Source organism: Chaetodon trifascialis, chromosome 16, assembly GCF_039877785.1.
Source record: "Chaetodon trifascialis isolate fChaTrf1 chromosome 16, fChaTrf1.hap1, whole genome shotgun sequence".
Taxonomy (NCBI): Eukaryota; Metazoa; Chordata; class Actinopteri; order Chaetodontiformes; family Chaetodontidae; genus Chaetodon; species Chaetodon trifascialis.
The window spans coordinates 10,758,333-10,774,378 of NC_092071.1; the positions used below are offsets into that span (position 1 = coordinate 10,758,333).

The 16,046-nt window shown below is 42.0% G+C and overlaps 1 protein-coding gene across 2 annotated transcripts; it reads left to right on the top strand.

The window, feature by feature from the left end:
• The first annotated feature begins 1,366 nt into the window (after nucleotides 1–1,366).
• On the top strand, nucleotides 1,367–15,553 carry coro6 (coronin 6). 2 transcript variants are annotated; one of them, XM_070982339.1, is made up of 11 exons: nucleotides 1,367–1,827; nucleotides 4,477–4,676; nucleotides 8,411–8,533; nucleotides 11,663–11,792; nucleotides 11,925–12,103; nucleotides 12,481–12,600; nucleotides 12,710–12,814; nucleotides 12,911–13,056; nucleotides 13,326–13,383; nucleotides 14,021–14,248; nucleotides 14,639–15,553. In XM_070982339.1, the coding sequence occupies exons 2-11, from the start codon at nucleotides 4,479–4,481 to the stop codon at nucleotides 14,759–14,761; spliced, it is 1,410 nt and encodes a 469-aa protein (XP_070838440.1). In that variant the 5' UTR covers nucleotides 1,367–1,827; nucleotides 4,477–4,478; the 3' UTR covers nucleotides 14,762–15,553. The 2 variants fall into 2 exon arrangements, with proteins under 2 accessions (XP_070838440.1, XP_070838439.1); XM_070982338.1 differs by having other exon boundaries at nucleotides 1,615–1,827; nucleotides 14,476–15,548.
• Nucleotides 15,554–16,046: the final 493 nt, after the last annotated feature.

A 16,046-nucleotide genomic window follows, 5' to 3' on the forward strand; every position in this document is an offset into this window, starting at 1 on the left:
ATAACTAATTCAGAGATGTTCAGTGATATGATTAACTCGTTAGAACCAACCAGAAATGCACAGTTAAATATATTGTTGATAATTTCCTCTGGTCAAAGACCTTCATCTTCCTTTCTGCTGATTGGGTACCTGTAAAAACAGGCTAGTCTGCAGTGGAGGAATGTAACATTTACTCAAGTTGTGTACATGTACTTCAATATTTCTATTTAATCAACTTTTTACCTCTCTCCATCCCAGAGTCAAATATTAAACTTTTTACTCCACTACGTTTGTCTCTACAGTTTTAGTTACTACTTACCTTTGAGATTACAATGTTTCATACTTTTCCTGTCAGGTGAAAGCCACATATCTCCATATTTGGTGATTTGAATGTTTCTGAATAAATTGAGGATCAAGTATTCCTTAATAGGTTGAGAAAATTCCTCTTAAGATAAATAATCTGCCTCTTAGATTAGCTGAAAAATGCATCGTCACTACGATGAAAACAGGACTACTTTTCATGAAAAGTTTACTTTTTAGAGATATGTGGTTCTCACAGAACAGCAATGCTACAAACATATGATGATCTTATAGAATATGATGCATTGGTGTAAATTAAACTACACAGCATTATATAAAGTAGATAAAATGAGCTCAGCCTTTAACATCTACAGAACTAAAATGTGACACACATCCATAGAGGAATCCTAAATGCTGTGGTGGAGGTGGAACGTTTATGCCCACCAGCCACATGATCAAATGTCTCTACATGATGTGATGAATGCTGCAGGTCTGGAATATATGCAGAAGACTACCGGGGATGGATCAGAGATACTAAAAGGTCCTTTTGCAGGTGGACATAAAGAGGACATAAGGTCTGATGTGAAGGGATATAAGACAGGGCTGACTAGTACTACCATATATCAATATTTACTGTATATCTGTAGCTATCCTATCCATGCACACATAGTGATTATATGCACATTTGTTTTATATTGGATTAATGCTGTTACTTTAATTGGAAAATAGAGCCTGAAGCATATTGCACCATATCTGCTTCTTTTCTGTAACACATACATGACATTTAAAGCAGAATAATATACATTAACAAAGTGGCATTCAATTTATTGTCATGTAATTTTTGTTCATGCAATGACCAAATAAATTCATAGATAAAAAGTAGAAAACTCTTCTTCTCTTGGTTGTTAATGTTTTGGGGTTTTTTGTTTTTTTTTAAAGAAATTCTGTTGTGTATGACAAAGTTTTCCTGTTGGGATGCAGCTGTCCATGCTCATGAGCTGATGCTGAGATATGTTTGGGGTGTTTTGGTTACATAACTATACCACCAAACTTTTTTTTTTTTTTTTTTTTTTAAGCTCTTATCATCACTTTGTAGCCACACAAAAACCTCGCTGAAGGCATCATCAGCTCACCGGTATGCGTTTTTTTTTTCTCCCGCTTTCCTTCAGGTCACAATTCGTACACGAGGCCACCAGCTGTGACAGTGACCCCCGGGGACGCGCTGGCCTTCTGTACCCGGCGCGCGTCACGTTTCCCTGCACTGACAGAGCCTGTTCCAAAATAGACGGCACCCACCCTACACCCACCCATCCACCCACCCACACCCTCCTCTCTGTCCCGGTACTCTGCCCTCTCTCTTTCCCTGCCGAGGAGCGTCACGCAGTTGTCCAGCGCGTCTCCTCAGCGAGTCCGCCCCGGCTCCAGAAAACCGGATCGCAGGGAATATCATTTGTAGGAATAGGAGCAGCAGCAGGAGGTGGAGGAGAAGGCTGTACAGCAGCAACGGTGAGAGTTGTCCAGGGAAGAGGGGTCTCCCCAAAACCTGAGGTGAGCTGTCTAGTCTTTTCGAGTATGTGTGTCGTGCTGCAGTGGGGTGAGAGGTGCGTCAGTTTCTTTACTGCACTGCCGGAGAGGAGCGAGCGCGTCCCCACCTTTTGGAAATCCTAAAGAACAGACAGCAGTCGCTATTTTGTGACTGTGCACTTTTACCCCACCCCCTGTGGACGGAGCAGATCTGGAGCCGTGCATGGCAGCTGTGGGCTACTTTAAGGAGCACGTTGTACATTACTAACCTCCCCCCCTTTCCTCCCTCCCTCACACCTCCTGCGCCCCTGACAGCCTGCGCTCCAGTGTTTATGCGTGTTTGTGTGAGCCGTGCGCATTTGGCTGTTTAAATTTACAATCTGTTCATTAATGATAAAGCGCCACAGAGTGCGGTGCCTTCATTCTGGGACTATTTAGGACCAGGCTGGCGGGTGGGGGGAGCGGCTGGCCCGGGTGGGACAGTGCAGTTTGTCATGTCTATATTAGGAAAGTGGCAGTGTCATTCTTTCGTTCTGTCTCGACTCTCCAGAGCCGTGCCATGCGCGACAGGAGGAAGGCCGTCTCATTAACCTGAGGCAGAATTAAAGGAGATCACATCACACATTTCTGCCACCGCTTTCCCAGAACTTCGAAGATCGTTTTCTGCTAAAACCTCCTTGATCTCATTTCAATGATTTTTTTTTTTTTTTTAAATAGTAATCAGTTTCTATAAACTTCAAGATATCTTTATTTTATTTCATTTATTTCGTTTCTGTTTTTCAAGCCCCTTTTTAAAAGCAAACCATGGCCATGGGGTGTTCATGTTCAAATCTGATGATTAGATGTGCAAACTGACTAATTAATAACATCTTTTTTTGTCAAATGTTTTTATACTGTGTGGCTCATAACAGCAGGCAGCCAGGGAGCTCCTTCCTCTTTTCTATATTATCTTGACAGCTAGATGGAAAAGCAACACATAATTAAAATGTTATCACTGTAAACAAGTCTCTGACACATTAGCAATTAAAAAAATATTTATGTAGTATGTGTGAGATTGCGTTTGCCCTGAAATGCCCCACAGCTGGCCCGCCTAAAGTGGTCTCTGGAATGTAAATCTCTTGATAACCGAGAGCTTCCAGGAGAGAGACGTTGGAGCTTCTGTCCTCTCATCAGCCCGGCTGTGTGTTGAAGTCTATCCCTCAATCTTTAGCTCCACTTTGGGCCTAAATGTAGATATTCTAGTGCGAAAGTCAGACATCACTGACAGCTGGGATGCAACAGGGTTTGGGTCCCTTTCTGTTCACCCCGTCCACGAATAAGATGACAAACTTCCACAGTACAAGAAATGGACCCTGGCTTCAGGTGCTTTTTATGCTTTTTATTTTAATCTCGAGGAGGCAGACAGTTTGAGTGTATGACTCCAAACAAGAGGAAGAACTCTTGCTGCATTTATCAGACGTCTTCAGGGACTGATGCAGGCCTACTTCTAGATTTGGGTTTTTAGTTATGTAAGCCAGCACGGTCAGGGAGTGTATGTTAGATAAGTTTTAAACTACATATTCTCATAGGGATTGTATCACATGGCTGTGATGTAACTACTGCGCTTCACACTGGCAATGTATCTGTCATATATTAAGGTCTTTCCTGGCCATTTATCTGCTCTCTGTGTCTTGGTGTTTGTCTGATGTTTGGCCGTCACATAGTGTTTGGTGGGACAATCAACTATTAATATCTCCACTGATGGCAGGCACTGTTATAGAATATCTCCTGTGTTTCAGAGGATTACAGTCTGTCTGGCCTGGTGCCTGGGACAGCCACAGAACAGCAAGTTGTCCGTCAACAAACAGCTAACAAACACATCGCAGAGTTCATTAATCAGAGAAAGGCAGTTATTTAAAGCCCATGAAAACTTGCTAAATTCCAATTGCTGCATGCCAGCTGGTGATTTCTCATTTTTTCTAACTGAGTCAGACCCACTTCTAACAAAAAAACAGAAATCACTTAAACTGATGTAACTTTGACAGAAAATAGTGTGTTCATGTAGGCTCCCATCATTCCCATTTAAAATGTATTGATGTATATGTACGGTGTGAATGGACCATAGGCTTCGATCCGTCAGATATAGGCAGAACCCTTTAGAGCAGATGTCAAAGGCCGAGCGACCCGCCCTGTCATTTTTCAAAATAAAAAGCTTGAAAGCACCACCATTACATTACTGATTCATGTTCAGCCATGAAGACAAAGGACAGCACAAACAGCAGAAAGCTGCTCATCACAACACATTAAGTCATCATTAGTCTTCAGCTATAAACACTATTCAACAACCTGCTTCAGCGACAAAGGCTACTTGTTGTAGGAGACAGGAGTGTGGTCCCAGACAGCCTTTGTTTTATTGCTTTTTCTATGAGATTTCCTCTTCAATGTTGGGTCGAGATCTGCTCAAACTCTTTTGCCCGATCACCATTTTCTAAAGGAATGTTTTTTTTTCTGTTTTTCTTTCTTTTTGGATCATTTTTTCCCCAACTTTTTTACCACCTCACATCTGTCACATGTCATTTTTCATCCCCTCCTCCTCTTCTCCATTTTCTTACCTCCCCATCACTGTCCATTCACCCTCTCCCATCTCTTGTGTCTTCATCCTCTCATCCTCTCACCTTCCTCTACTCGCCTCAGCCATGAGTCGCAGCATCGTGCGGCAGAGTAAGTTTCGCCACGTCTTCGGCCAGACGGTGAAGGCTGAGCAGGCTTACGATGACATTCGCGTTTCCAAGGTGACGTGGGACAGCTCCTTCTGCGCCGTCAACCCAAAGTTCCTGGCAGTCATCGTTGAGTCCAGTGGAGGAGGGGCGTTCCTGGTCCTGCCCCTCTGTAAGGTCAGTAAGGTCAACAAGGGGAAACATTTCTGGGCTGCAGAAAGTGGAAACACAACAGTGTCCATGTGTTCATGTGGTCAATCTGCCACTGAATATTGCACCTGGTAAACATCAGCATTTTGGCATTGTCATTGTGGGCATGTTAGCATACCCATCCTTCATGGGATCAGCAGGGATGCAGGATGCATTTGTTCTGTAATAAGAGTTAGCGGAAACAAGGAGGAAATAAGAAAAGAGCATTTCATGGAAAGAGGAACAAAAGAAGCAGAAGTAAAGATAATTTGCTGAGTTTTTTTTATAAAGGGACAGCCTGTAACCTTTTGACTTCATTGTTCAGCTCATCAAGGTCACACAAGTGAATGTTAATGTGTCAATATTGTTGGTGCGTTTGGCCAGAGGTTGCTTCAGATTCATGACTGAGCATTAGTCCAGTTTGGAGGCTCGTCTCAGTAACTGAACAGTCACAACAACACACAGAAAAATATCTGATGAAAGAAGTTAGGACTTCGTGTAAAACATCAAACAGAATGTGATAACTTGCTAAACCATTTTGACGTAAACTCAACTGAAAACAGTACCGACAGAACATTTAATGTTTTACTTCATCATCCTCATTGATTTTTGTAAATGTATGCTTCTTCTGAATTTGATGCAGCAACACGTTTCAAACAGGTTGAGTCTGGAGCAACTAAAGCCTGAGAAAGATGTGGAATGATCCAAAAACACCCGTTTGGATCATTCCACAGGTAAACAGGTTCATTGGTAACAGGTGATAGTATCAGGATTGGGTATAAAAGGGGCATCCTGGAAAGAGTCATTCACAAGTGAGGATCAAGTGAGGTTCACCACTTTGTGAACACATGATTGTATAAAGGACATTAGTACATGGGCTCAGGAACACTTTAGCTGAACAGTCATGGTATCAGCAGTGCAATGATATAATAACTTGTACAATTTTAGGGCTGTTGAAAGTTATTTAGCATGATTTCCTTCTAATAGCAGATGTTGTAATATTTGCTTCTAGCTGTCATGTTCTGGAAGCCTCGGTGAGGACACCATAATTGCTAAAACAGAAATACAGCGACAGGAAAAGCAACAGGGCAAGACAGATCAGACGGTTAAAGCTGCGATGCTCAGCGTAGAGCGGGGCCTCGTGATGATAACAACACCTCCTTAAAATAAACGATGGACATCAGAGAGACAAAACTGAACTTGTGTGTGCCAATCCAGTGTTCCTATCCAAGTAAAACAGATAGTATGCAACATTTTATGGATTTGTATGGAAAGTCATCACGTGTGAAACTATTCATTTTGGTGGACAGTTTCACAGTCTGTCCAGTTCGCTGCAGCTCCTGGTGTGACTCCAAATAACTACTGACGCTGCTGTAATTAGCCAAGTCTGCAGCAATTAAGTTGACCTGTGAGATGCCTCCACTCAGCAGGCTTCGTTTGAGCTGAGCTGCAAAGGACAGCAATCAACACCAGTTTTAAAACTGAGAAGTCAATTGACTTCAGCCAGAACAATATAATAGTTTTTGAAAAATCTCATAGACTATTGGTTTCTGGAGCCTGTAGTGTTATAATTGGACTTTAAAGAGTTCGATGAACAATTTTTTCACATTTTGAGATGAATAATTTAGGAATGTCACGGGTGTAACGAGGCCATTACTGCCGAGATTCATCAGCATGTCAGCACTGGTCATTAGTGACCAAGAGCAAGTGGAGTAATACACAGTTTTCTGGAGACATGTGGAAATGGATGTGATTATATACTGCAGTCATGGTGAACAGGCCTGCTATTAATACACACCAACGTGCCCTCCATCCTCCATCTCCCCCCTCCGTGTCCCCAACAGGCCACAAGAAAAACTCCCCTTTCAACGCCTCGTCGCTCAGCTATAAATACACCTCTCTTGGGATGTGTGTTGTGTGTGTATGTGTGGAGGGAGTGATATGTGAAAAGTTGATACACATGTTCACACGACAGTAACAGGAAAACATGGAAAAAAACAAGTGACATGCTGATTTGAGTTTGCGCCACAGTAAAATGTCTGGTTTTGTCTGTTTCCTGGAAGTCCATCATGAAGCTGCTAGTTTTTCTAAAAGTTTCTTGTTGCTTGTTGGAGGTTTTGACTGACACCTTATTGTTTACATCAGAGATCCATTCAGGTGAACCACTGGATGTTGATCATCAGTCACCACAAAGTCAGACAAGTAACACCGACTGGCATGTTTTATTATTTTAATTACTCTTATTCTTAAATTATTTAAATTACTTTAAATTACTAGATTTGATGAGAGCAGACTCTTCTAGACTAGACTGAACTGAAAATATTTCTACGGCTGCATTACCAACCAGCCAAAGCCTTCTTTTTCCTCCATGACCTGCTAAGAGGAGGTCATCTCAACAGCGTTTCAGTGATTCTGTTTCAGCGAGTAGTTTAGATCAATAATCTTACCACAAGCTCCATTTTTTGCCCAGTTGCCCAGACCTTGAAGCTGTCTGAATTTCCATTTTTTCTGAGCAACTTAAAGGGGCAGTTCATCCCAAAATTAAATCCTATTTTTTTCCTCCCACCTGTGGTTCTATGTACCCCTTAAGATTGTTTCGGTGTGAGTTGCCAAGGTCTGCTGATGTCAGAGACATCTTCCTTCTCTCCAGCATAAGAGAACTAGACGGCGCTCGACTTGTGTTGCTCAAAGCGGCAAAAAAGTACATTTGGAAAACTCAGCAGAAATGTTTCCTTCCAGAAATTATGACTCAGTCACTCAAGATAATAAACAGACCTTACTGTGAGCAGGTTTATGTAGGAACTATTTTCTTGCTACCGAACTACACCCACCGACTGTATCCCTTCACAGGAGGAAGTGCGGATCTACTGTACTAACCGTAGTCTGACATTGCTCCTTTGTGGACATCAGTTTATAGCTAACTGATACTGCTAGCTAACATTACAGCTCAGTGGAGGAGCACACCATTAATGTTTACATCCTGCGCTCTTATGAGCACGAGTCTCTCATCCATGAGTACATCCACACTTCCTTCTGCGCAGTCATACAGTTGGTGGGTGTTGTTCAGTAGAGAGGAAATAGATCCTACATAAAAACTGTTCACAGCAGGGTCTGTGGGTTAACTTGAGTAACTGGGTCATGATTTCTGGAAAGACGTTGCTGTTGAGTTTTTCAAATGTATTATAATTTTTAGTTTTTGGGGGCACATTGAGCAACATAAGCCAAGTGTCATGTGTATTTCTGTTGTATTGGAGAGAAGGCAGACATCTCTGCAGCACATATCTCTTGATCTCAGCAACTCACACCAAAACAACAGATGGATAAACAGCACCACAGGGAAGAGGGGAAAAAATTGATTTTTGATTTTGGGGTGAACTGTCCCTTTAAGGACTTGGAAATAGTAGTTGAGAAAACTTATTTTCCACAAGGTCATTTGGACGAGAAGTACTTAAAATATAAAATATGCAGATTGAGAACAGCTGCCAGTTGGTCCTTAAGGAGAACTGATGTTTGGATCTGTTTCATATTGAAATAAAGTCATTGAAATGCTGCTTACGGTTACGGTTACGGTTACGTAATACTTTAGATGTTTGATTAACACATCTCTTTAAGCCTCCTTTTAATCTACATTTCTTGGTGTTTTTTGACTTGCAAATCAGTTCTTATGACTTCCTTTTTGATGTCCTAACAGTCCTGCATGTCACTGCTGGTGTGTGTTGTAGACAGGTCGCGTGGACAAGAACTACCCGCTGGTGATCGGCCACTCCGGGCCTGTCCTCGATATCGACTGGTGCCCTCATGACGACAACATCCTGGCCAGCTGCTCAGAGGACTGTACTGCAATGGTAATGGGTGTGCGCGAGCGCGTGTGTGTGTCTTTATGTCTGTGTAGAAAAACGTTGTGAGTGGGAGAGAGACATTGCAAATGCATGTGGAGGAGTTTGTTGTGCAGTGACTCAGATGACAGTCACAGAGGTCACCACAGCCCGAGTTCTGCCTGCCTGTTAAAAGAGTGAAGTGAATCAGTCTTGGCATCAGTATGTCTACCTGTCTGACTGTCCACCCACCTGTTCTGCCTCATCTCTAACTCTTCATCAGTCTGCCTGCCATATTTTGCCCTTGACAAGTTGGTCAGAATCTGTTGTCTGTCTGCAACCAACTTCGTCATTGTAACGCAGCTGCTAATCCTGCTGCTCCAACCCATCCCTGTTTGTGTGTGTGTGTGTGTGTGTGTGTGTGTGTGTGTGTGTGTGTGTGTGTGTGTGTGTGTGTGTGTGTGTGTGTGTGTGTGTGTGTGTGTGTGTGTGTGTGTGTGTGTGTGTGTGTGTGTGTGTGTGTGTGTGTGTGTAAGTCATGTAGAGGACGAAAGCAGTAATAATTGTCTGTGTGAGGGGAGGATTTCTGGCACAGTGGAATATTTTTTACAGTATGACATCCTCCCCAGACTGTCTCATCTCTGTTCAGTAACACTTAGATGTGCTCACATTAAGTGTTTTTGTATGCATTCAGCGTCCTTTCATCAGACCTAAAAGCATCTCTGCCGATCCCGCAGGCTGAGCATGCAGCATATGTACAGGATGTGGTCAACACTTTATATAATCACCATCAGTCTCTGGTGATTATGTTCTGCTCTACGTGCCGTCAATCACCTCACACCTACAGGAAATCGTCAGCTGTCTGCAGTGCCTGTAACCTGGACAAAACCACATCACAAGTTAGGTCAAGTTTGAACTGAAATATGATTGGACGTGAATGTTGCAGAATAGGTAGAGGAGTTGTAAGCACACATTGTAGTAGTTTTATCTCCAACATGTAACGTTGCTCTTGTTGGGCTGAAGCTCTTTTAGTTCTTTCAAACCTGGTGTGATACACTGCAGGTATCTATGACCCTGAAGCTCATGACCGAGTTCAGTCTGCAGGGGCCCGCACTGCAGGAGATGAGCATATCATAACTATATATAATTATTCATGCACATAATGTATTCTGTACTTTATGAAGCCAATGACAAGTTAACAGATTGTGAAATCCTCTTACATGCATCCAAGATTAACATCCCCCCTTAATTCCCGGTTTCAATACGATATTTTCTCACATCCTTCCATTCTAAATATTCTAAACTCCATAGTGTTTAACAGTAAATTATGCTGTTGGAGACGCTATCAGTAGAAAATGTCTACGACAAGAAGCAGGAAGTGAGAACCAGGTTTAGTGTCTGGGATGTAACGGAGTGATGAGCTGCTCCACTGACACAAATAATGACACGTGTATCACATAACTCCTTGGTGATCTAGATCTTCAGATGTCTTGTTAGATATTCAGCTTTGCACCTATATGACATGCAGAAAAAACATTTGAAGAGCACATTTACAGCCCTTTTGCTTTAAAAATGACTCATTGATCACTCATTTATTCATTGAAGTAATCGCTGTTGATAGATTAATCCATTTCAGCTCTAATCTAGACACCGCTGCTTCTTTCATAATGGTTGCACAACTAAGAAATAAAGCTGCAGTTTATGGAAAATGTAAATAATAAGTTTTATTTCATGATCACATTTTAGCTTCTCATTAGTTACTCAACATTAAAATCTTATTTTAAGTGGCTGTAATCAGTGCACACCAGCAAAATCAACTCTTTACAGCTGAATAGACAGATCAAATATTACACATTGCATAGCTTTGTGTGTGTGTGTACACAAATGTGCAGTATGTGTGTCAGCATGTGTCAGTGACGAATTTTTTTGTTAGCATGATGACAACATGTGTGTTGACTCAGCATGTATCTGTGCAGCAGCACAGTTGTCACATGTGCCCACACTTGTTCACAGCGACACATCACAGGAATCTTTGTGCAATCGAATGATTGAATCGCTGCCTCTCTGATGGCAGCAGCTGCTGGGATGCCGTTTGAGCGGTGTGTGTGTATGTCCACGTATGCATTGTTTATGTCCCACACACACACAGACAGGCAGTTGCAGCTGTCCACTTTTGGTCGCTGCCGGTGGAGCAGAGAGGCCATAACTGTGATGTCATTCTCTTCAGTTCACAGAGACGGATCATTGTGTCATCTGAAAAGGCTCTTTGCAGTGTGTTTACTTGTGTGTTTGTGTGTGTGTGTGTGTGTGTGTGTGTGTGTGTGTGTGTGTGTGTGTGTGTGTGTGTGTGTGTGTGTGTGGAGAGAGCTGTGTTCTGGAGCATATGTGGATCACCTATTGTGTGATGTAACTGAAAAGGCCACATTTCAACAAACTGACATTAATGACGCATGTGCTAAATTAGTGTTGCTGTGTGTGTTCTTGTGGCGCCATCCTGAGTATTACATGAGGAATTCATAAACAGCCAGACAAGCAACTTGCATCCTGTAATTAATAGGTTAATTTTAATAAAATTTAATGGATTGCTGGATGGAAATTTAATTTGAATGTTAAAAATGTAAACATGCTATTGTATTTTTGACATAAACCCTGAATCTAGAATTATAAATTCGTGTTGATCACAGCTTTAAGAGCAAAGGCCTTCTCCACCAGTTGGACAAGTTGAGCAAGAAGCCTATTGAAGTCGCACACAGGTGTGCAAATTAGTGGGCGGGCGTCATCAGTTGTCACTTAGATTATGAAGCAACTGAAAGTCACTGCCAGTGAATTTATGAACCAATTAAAATCACGCAGCTGTACAGTAAACCTGTGGCAGTCCGCTGAGTTTAATGGAAAATGAAAGATGTGGTTTGGTAGTTAAGGGGGGAGAAATACTCTGATACAAGTTCAGTCACCTTCATCTGCTTTTGAGTCGTGCCTGTTTACACTTCACTTTCACTACCAAGTGAAATTACTGACATCAAATTAAGATGCCATTTAAATTCTAATTTGCCTTTTAGTCTTAAAACTTTGATTACTGGGCAGAAGACTTTTTGTGTAACGTCAAACACAATTACATTTCATTGGCTGCTCTGACTTCCCTTCATCCCTCCTCTGCAGGTGTGGCAGATCCCAGATCACTCGCTGACTCGCCCCATCTCCGATCCTGTCGTGGTCCTGGAGGGACACTCCAAACGTGTTGGCATCGTCACCTGGCACCCCACCGCACGCAACATACTCCTCACTGCGGGTTGGACACACACACATATACAGACTAGTTTCCTTATAATCTTTTGACTGAATGAACAATGGTGAGAGGAGGGATTCTCCTCTTCCTCTGCTTACACGACATTCAGAAGTCCATCTGTTGCTCTTCCTCCAGGCAGTGATAATCTGATTATAATCTGGAACGTGGGCACAGGCGAGCCCCTCATCTCCATGGACGACCACCCAGACCTCATCTACAGCATCAGCTGGAACCGAAACGGCAGCTTGTTTTGCACCACCTGTAAGGACCGACGTCTGCGTGTGTGCGACCCCCGCAAGCGGGAGGTGGTTGCGGTGAGTGAGTAGAAAATACTAATAAATAAACGCCTCACCGGATAATTCACTCCAATACAATAATACCATTGTGTAGGAGTATATTATGAGACCAGAGGGAGAAAGTTAGAGAGAAAAGAAGATTGATACCCCACTTACAATCGTCCATTAAATATATAGCTACAGCCAGCAAAAAGTTAGCTTATCTTAGCATAAATACTGTTAAGAGGGGGAAATGGCTAGCCTGGCTCTGTTCAACTGTAACAAAATCTACCTACTACCACCTCTAAAGCCAAACAATTTCTTGGCTGGCAGCAGCACCATCCTAAATTTATTTAGTACCTAAAGTCCCTAAAGCTTATTTTGCCTGTAAACCTAAACAATGACCTGACCAACAGGAACGCCTGGCTCCACATGAGGGGATCCGGCCAATGAGAGCCATCTTCACCAGAGACGGAAACATCTTCACCACAGGATTCACCAGGATGAGCCAGAGAGAGCTCGGACTCTGGGACCCGGTACTGAACAATTCAGATTTCACATGCTGTTTGCACATATCGAAAGGTGCAGAAATAAACCTTTGCAGCACAAATCGTAGACTTCCTTCATTGTTTTTGCTCTCCACAGACAAACTTTGAGGAGCCTATTGCACTGTTGGAGCTGGACACAAGTAACGGAGTGTTGTTGCCATATTATGATGCAGACGCAAACATGGTCTACCTCTGTGGAAAGGTACAGAGACGTTGGTCTATTGATTCAAATCTTGTTTGGTTTGTTTGTTTCGGACAGGTTTTATATGTGTGTCTTTGTGTGTGTGTGTGTGTGTAGGGGGACAGCAGCGTCCGTTACTTTGAGATCACAGAGGAGCCGCCATACGTCCACTACCTCAACACCTTCAGCAGTAAGGAACCCCAGAGAGGGATGGGCTTCATGCCCAAGAGAGGTGTGGACGTGAGCAAATGTGAGATCGCCAGGTGAGATATTGATCACATGATAAATTACCCCAAATTACAGCTTTGTGGCAGTGTTCGATGGGATGTAGAAGCTACAGATGTTGCTTGACATCACCCTCACGGTCAATTCAGGGCTTCCTGTGAGGGCAAATACTCCGCTTTTCATGACTGCATCCTCTGCATGCATGTCCATATCTGATAAAGTATAAACTGAAACACAGATGTACAACAAAAGCACAACTGATGGGTGGCTTCTCTCCTCCATCTCATCTCTTCACATATCCTCTTAGGTTATTCAAGCTCCTTGACAAGAAGTGTGAGCCCATCACAATGACAGTGCCCAGAAAAGTAAGTCCAAGTGAGACAGTCATCGTACACACTTTCACAGTGGTGGAAGGCAGCTAGTGTGTAGAGGTTTTCCATTTTCTGCTACTTCATACTTCAATTCAACTACAGTTCAGAGGCGAAGAGTGTACTTTTCATTCACTGCATGTCCCCCCAAAACTATAGATAATTGTTACTATTCAGATTCATATTATAGTTTCGAAATTGTAGTTTATAAATAAACCAACTACAACATGAAAACAGTGCTCATGTCAATGCATCAGTCATAATTCATTTAACAATAAAATTGTTTAATACTGACAGGAACCATTCTGCATAATGAGTACTTTTACTTTGATACTTTAAGTCCACTTAGTAGCTGATACTTCTGTACTTTTACTCAAGGATCTGAATACTTCTTCCACAACTGGACTTTTAAATTATTCCCATTACCACTTCACAGTCTGCTCTTGAGGTCTTGTTTATTTTGCTCTGAATCTTTTTGTTCTGTTCGGGTCTCTGTCCCTCTTTGCTCCTTTCATCCTCTCAGGAAGACAGTAAGAAATAATTCTGATAAGCCCTGCACACACAACCACTGTACGGTACAAAAACAAAACCACATTTCTCTCTTTTTTCCCATCTTGCCAACTCTCTTGCACAGTCGGACCTCTTCCAGGACGACTTGTACCCGGACACAGCAGGGCCCGAGCCCGCCATGGAGCCTGATGAGTGGCTGGATGGCCGCGACGAAGATCCAATCCTGGTGTCCTTGAGGGATGGCTACGTGCCGCCGAAGAGCCGAGAGCTCAAAGTGGCAAAGAAGAACGTGCTGGACTCCAGACCCACCACCCGACGCAGCATGTCCACTTTGGACACCAACAGTCTGCCGGTAAGCTTTTATGTTACCTGTTGTTTAATGCTCACACAATGTTCATCTTGTATTTGGGCCACTGTTTTTAATAGAATGGTACAACTCATCTAGTTTTATGTATATAAAAAAATCTTTTTTTTTAAAATCTGAATGAACTTTACTCCTAAAAACATCTGTCTCTCTGTTTAACACCGCTCTGTTTATCTTTCTCCTATTTCTACCTGCCCAAAACTTTTTTTCCAAAGCTCCCTTCTTTGTTTTGGTTTATTTTTCCTAGATGCTCACTGTCCTTGACCTATTTTTCCTCTTTTTCCTTTACCTTTAATTTTCCCCCCTCCCTGTCACTGTCTTTTTCCCTTTGTCCTTCCGTTTCCCTTTTTTCCTTCTCTCCACTCTCCTCCCGTCCAGCCTCAGTTGCTTGAGAGGTTGTTGGAGGAGATTCAGAATCTGAAGGCCACAGTTTTGTCTCAGGAGAAGAGAATCTGTGACTTGGAGAATAAGCTTTCCCAGTACACCAATGGCACTGACTGACATGCGTTAAACACACCCTCTGAAGAACTGGTCTGAATTTCAGAATCACTATTATTACAGAAACACATTTCCCTTACATTCAAGGAACCTCTCTCCTAAATACTCTAATGGTGTTGCCCCTTTAAAGGTACCATTGTGTGAGAATATGAATATGGACAACATAAATGCAGGTTTACAGTGAAACAATTTTCAACAAATTACATCCAAAACTAATGTGATTGTTTTGTGGTTGATTCTGCCTAATCCACATTTCTGTTTCAACATAATGTACCTTAATACTGTGGCAAAACATATTTTAATATATTCCCACCTCGACAGTGATTTGTAAAGAGTGCAGAAGTGGGGTGAAGGGGCTGTGGGTTAGATGGATATGTGCAAGTTGGGTCTAAAGAAAGTCAGCGTTGTTATAACTTTTTTTTAATAACTCTGAGACAAGGACAAGTATACAGAAAGTAGCAAAATGCCAGAAAAGGACTTTTGGCAAACTGCATCTACAAACTACTTTGTAATACACATACTTGCACCCCCACTGAACACACACACACATCACCATAGAAGAAGACATCTCAACACATGTATTTTCTCTCGCTCCCTATCAGACGATCACTGACCAGTTTATTTGAATGAGTCTCTCTGATTACTTTTCAAAATGTAAATAGTGATAAAAAGGAAACAGGAGAAAATTTGCTGAACTTGTAGCAAAATGTGAAAAGCAAAACGTTTCGTGTTCTGTTAAGGATTATACATTAGACAACAATGACAACAATAAAAACAGTGTTTTTTAAATATGTCTGCCCCTTTTGTCTGGTGTTCAACATTCTAAAGTTAATTTCCTGGAGACAAATGACCACCTGCCAACCTGCCACCAAGAGGTGCTGGACACCCTTCACATGTGAGAGGCTACACTGTGGCCAGCTGGTCTTTACCCATCCCAGGCTGCATGGATCCACACATATATATATGTGTGTGTGTGTGTGTGTGTGTGTGTGTGTGTGTGTACATACATACATACATACATACATACATACATACATACATACATACATACATACATACACACATACATGCAAAAAAAAATATGTAATAAAAAGTATGTATGTATGTGTATATATACACACATATACAATTTTTTGTTCCGCAGTAACAAAACAAAACAAAAATCTTTATGTATGTACACATACATACATATCGCTCTGTTGTTGGCTGTAAGGAAAAAAACTGAAATGTAAGTATGTATGTATGAATGTCTGTGTATATATGAACATACATACAAAAAGTTTTTTAT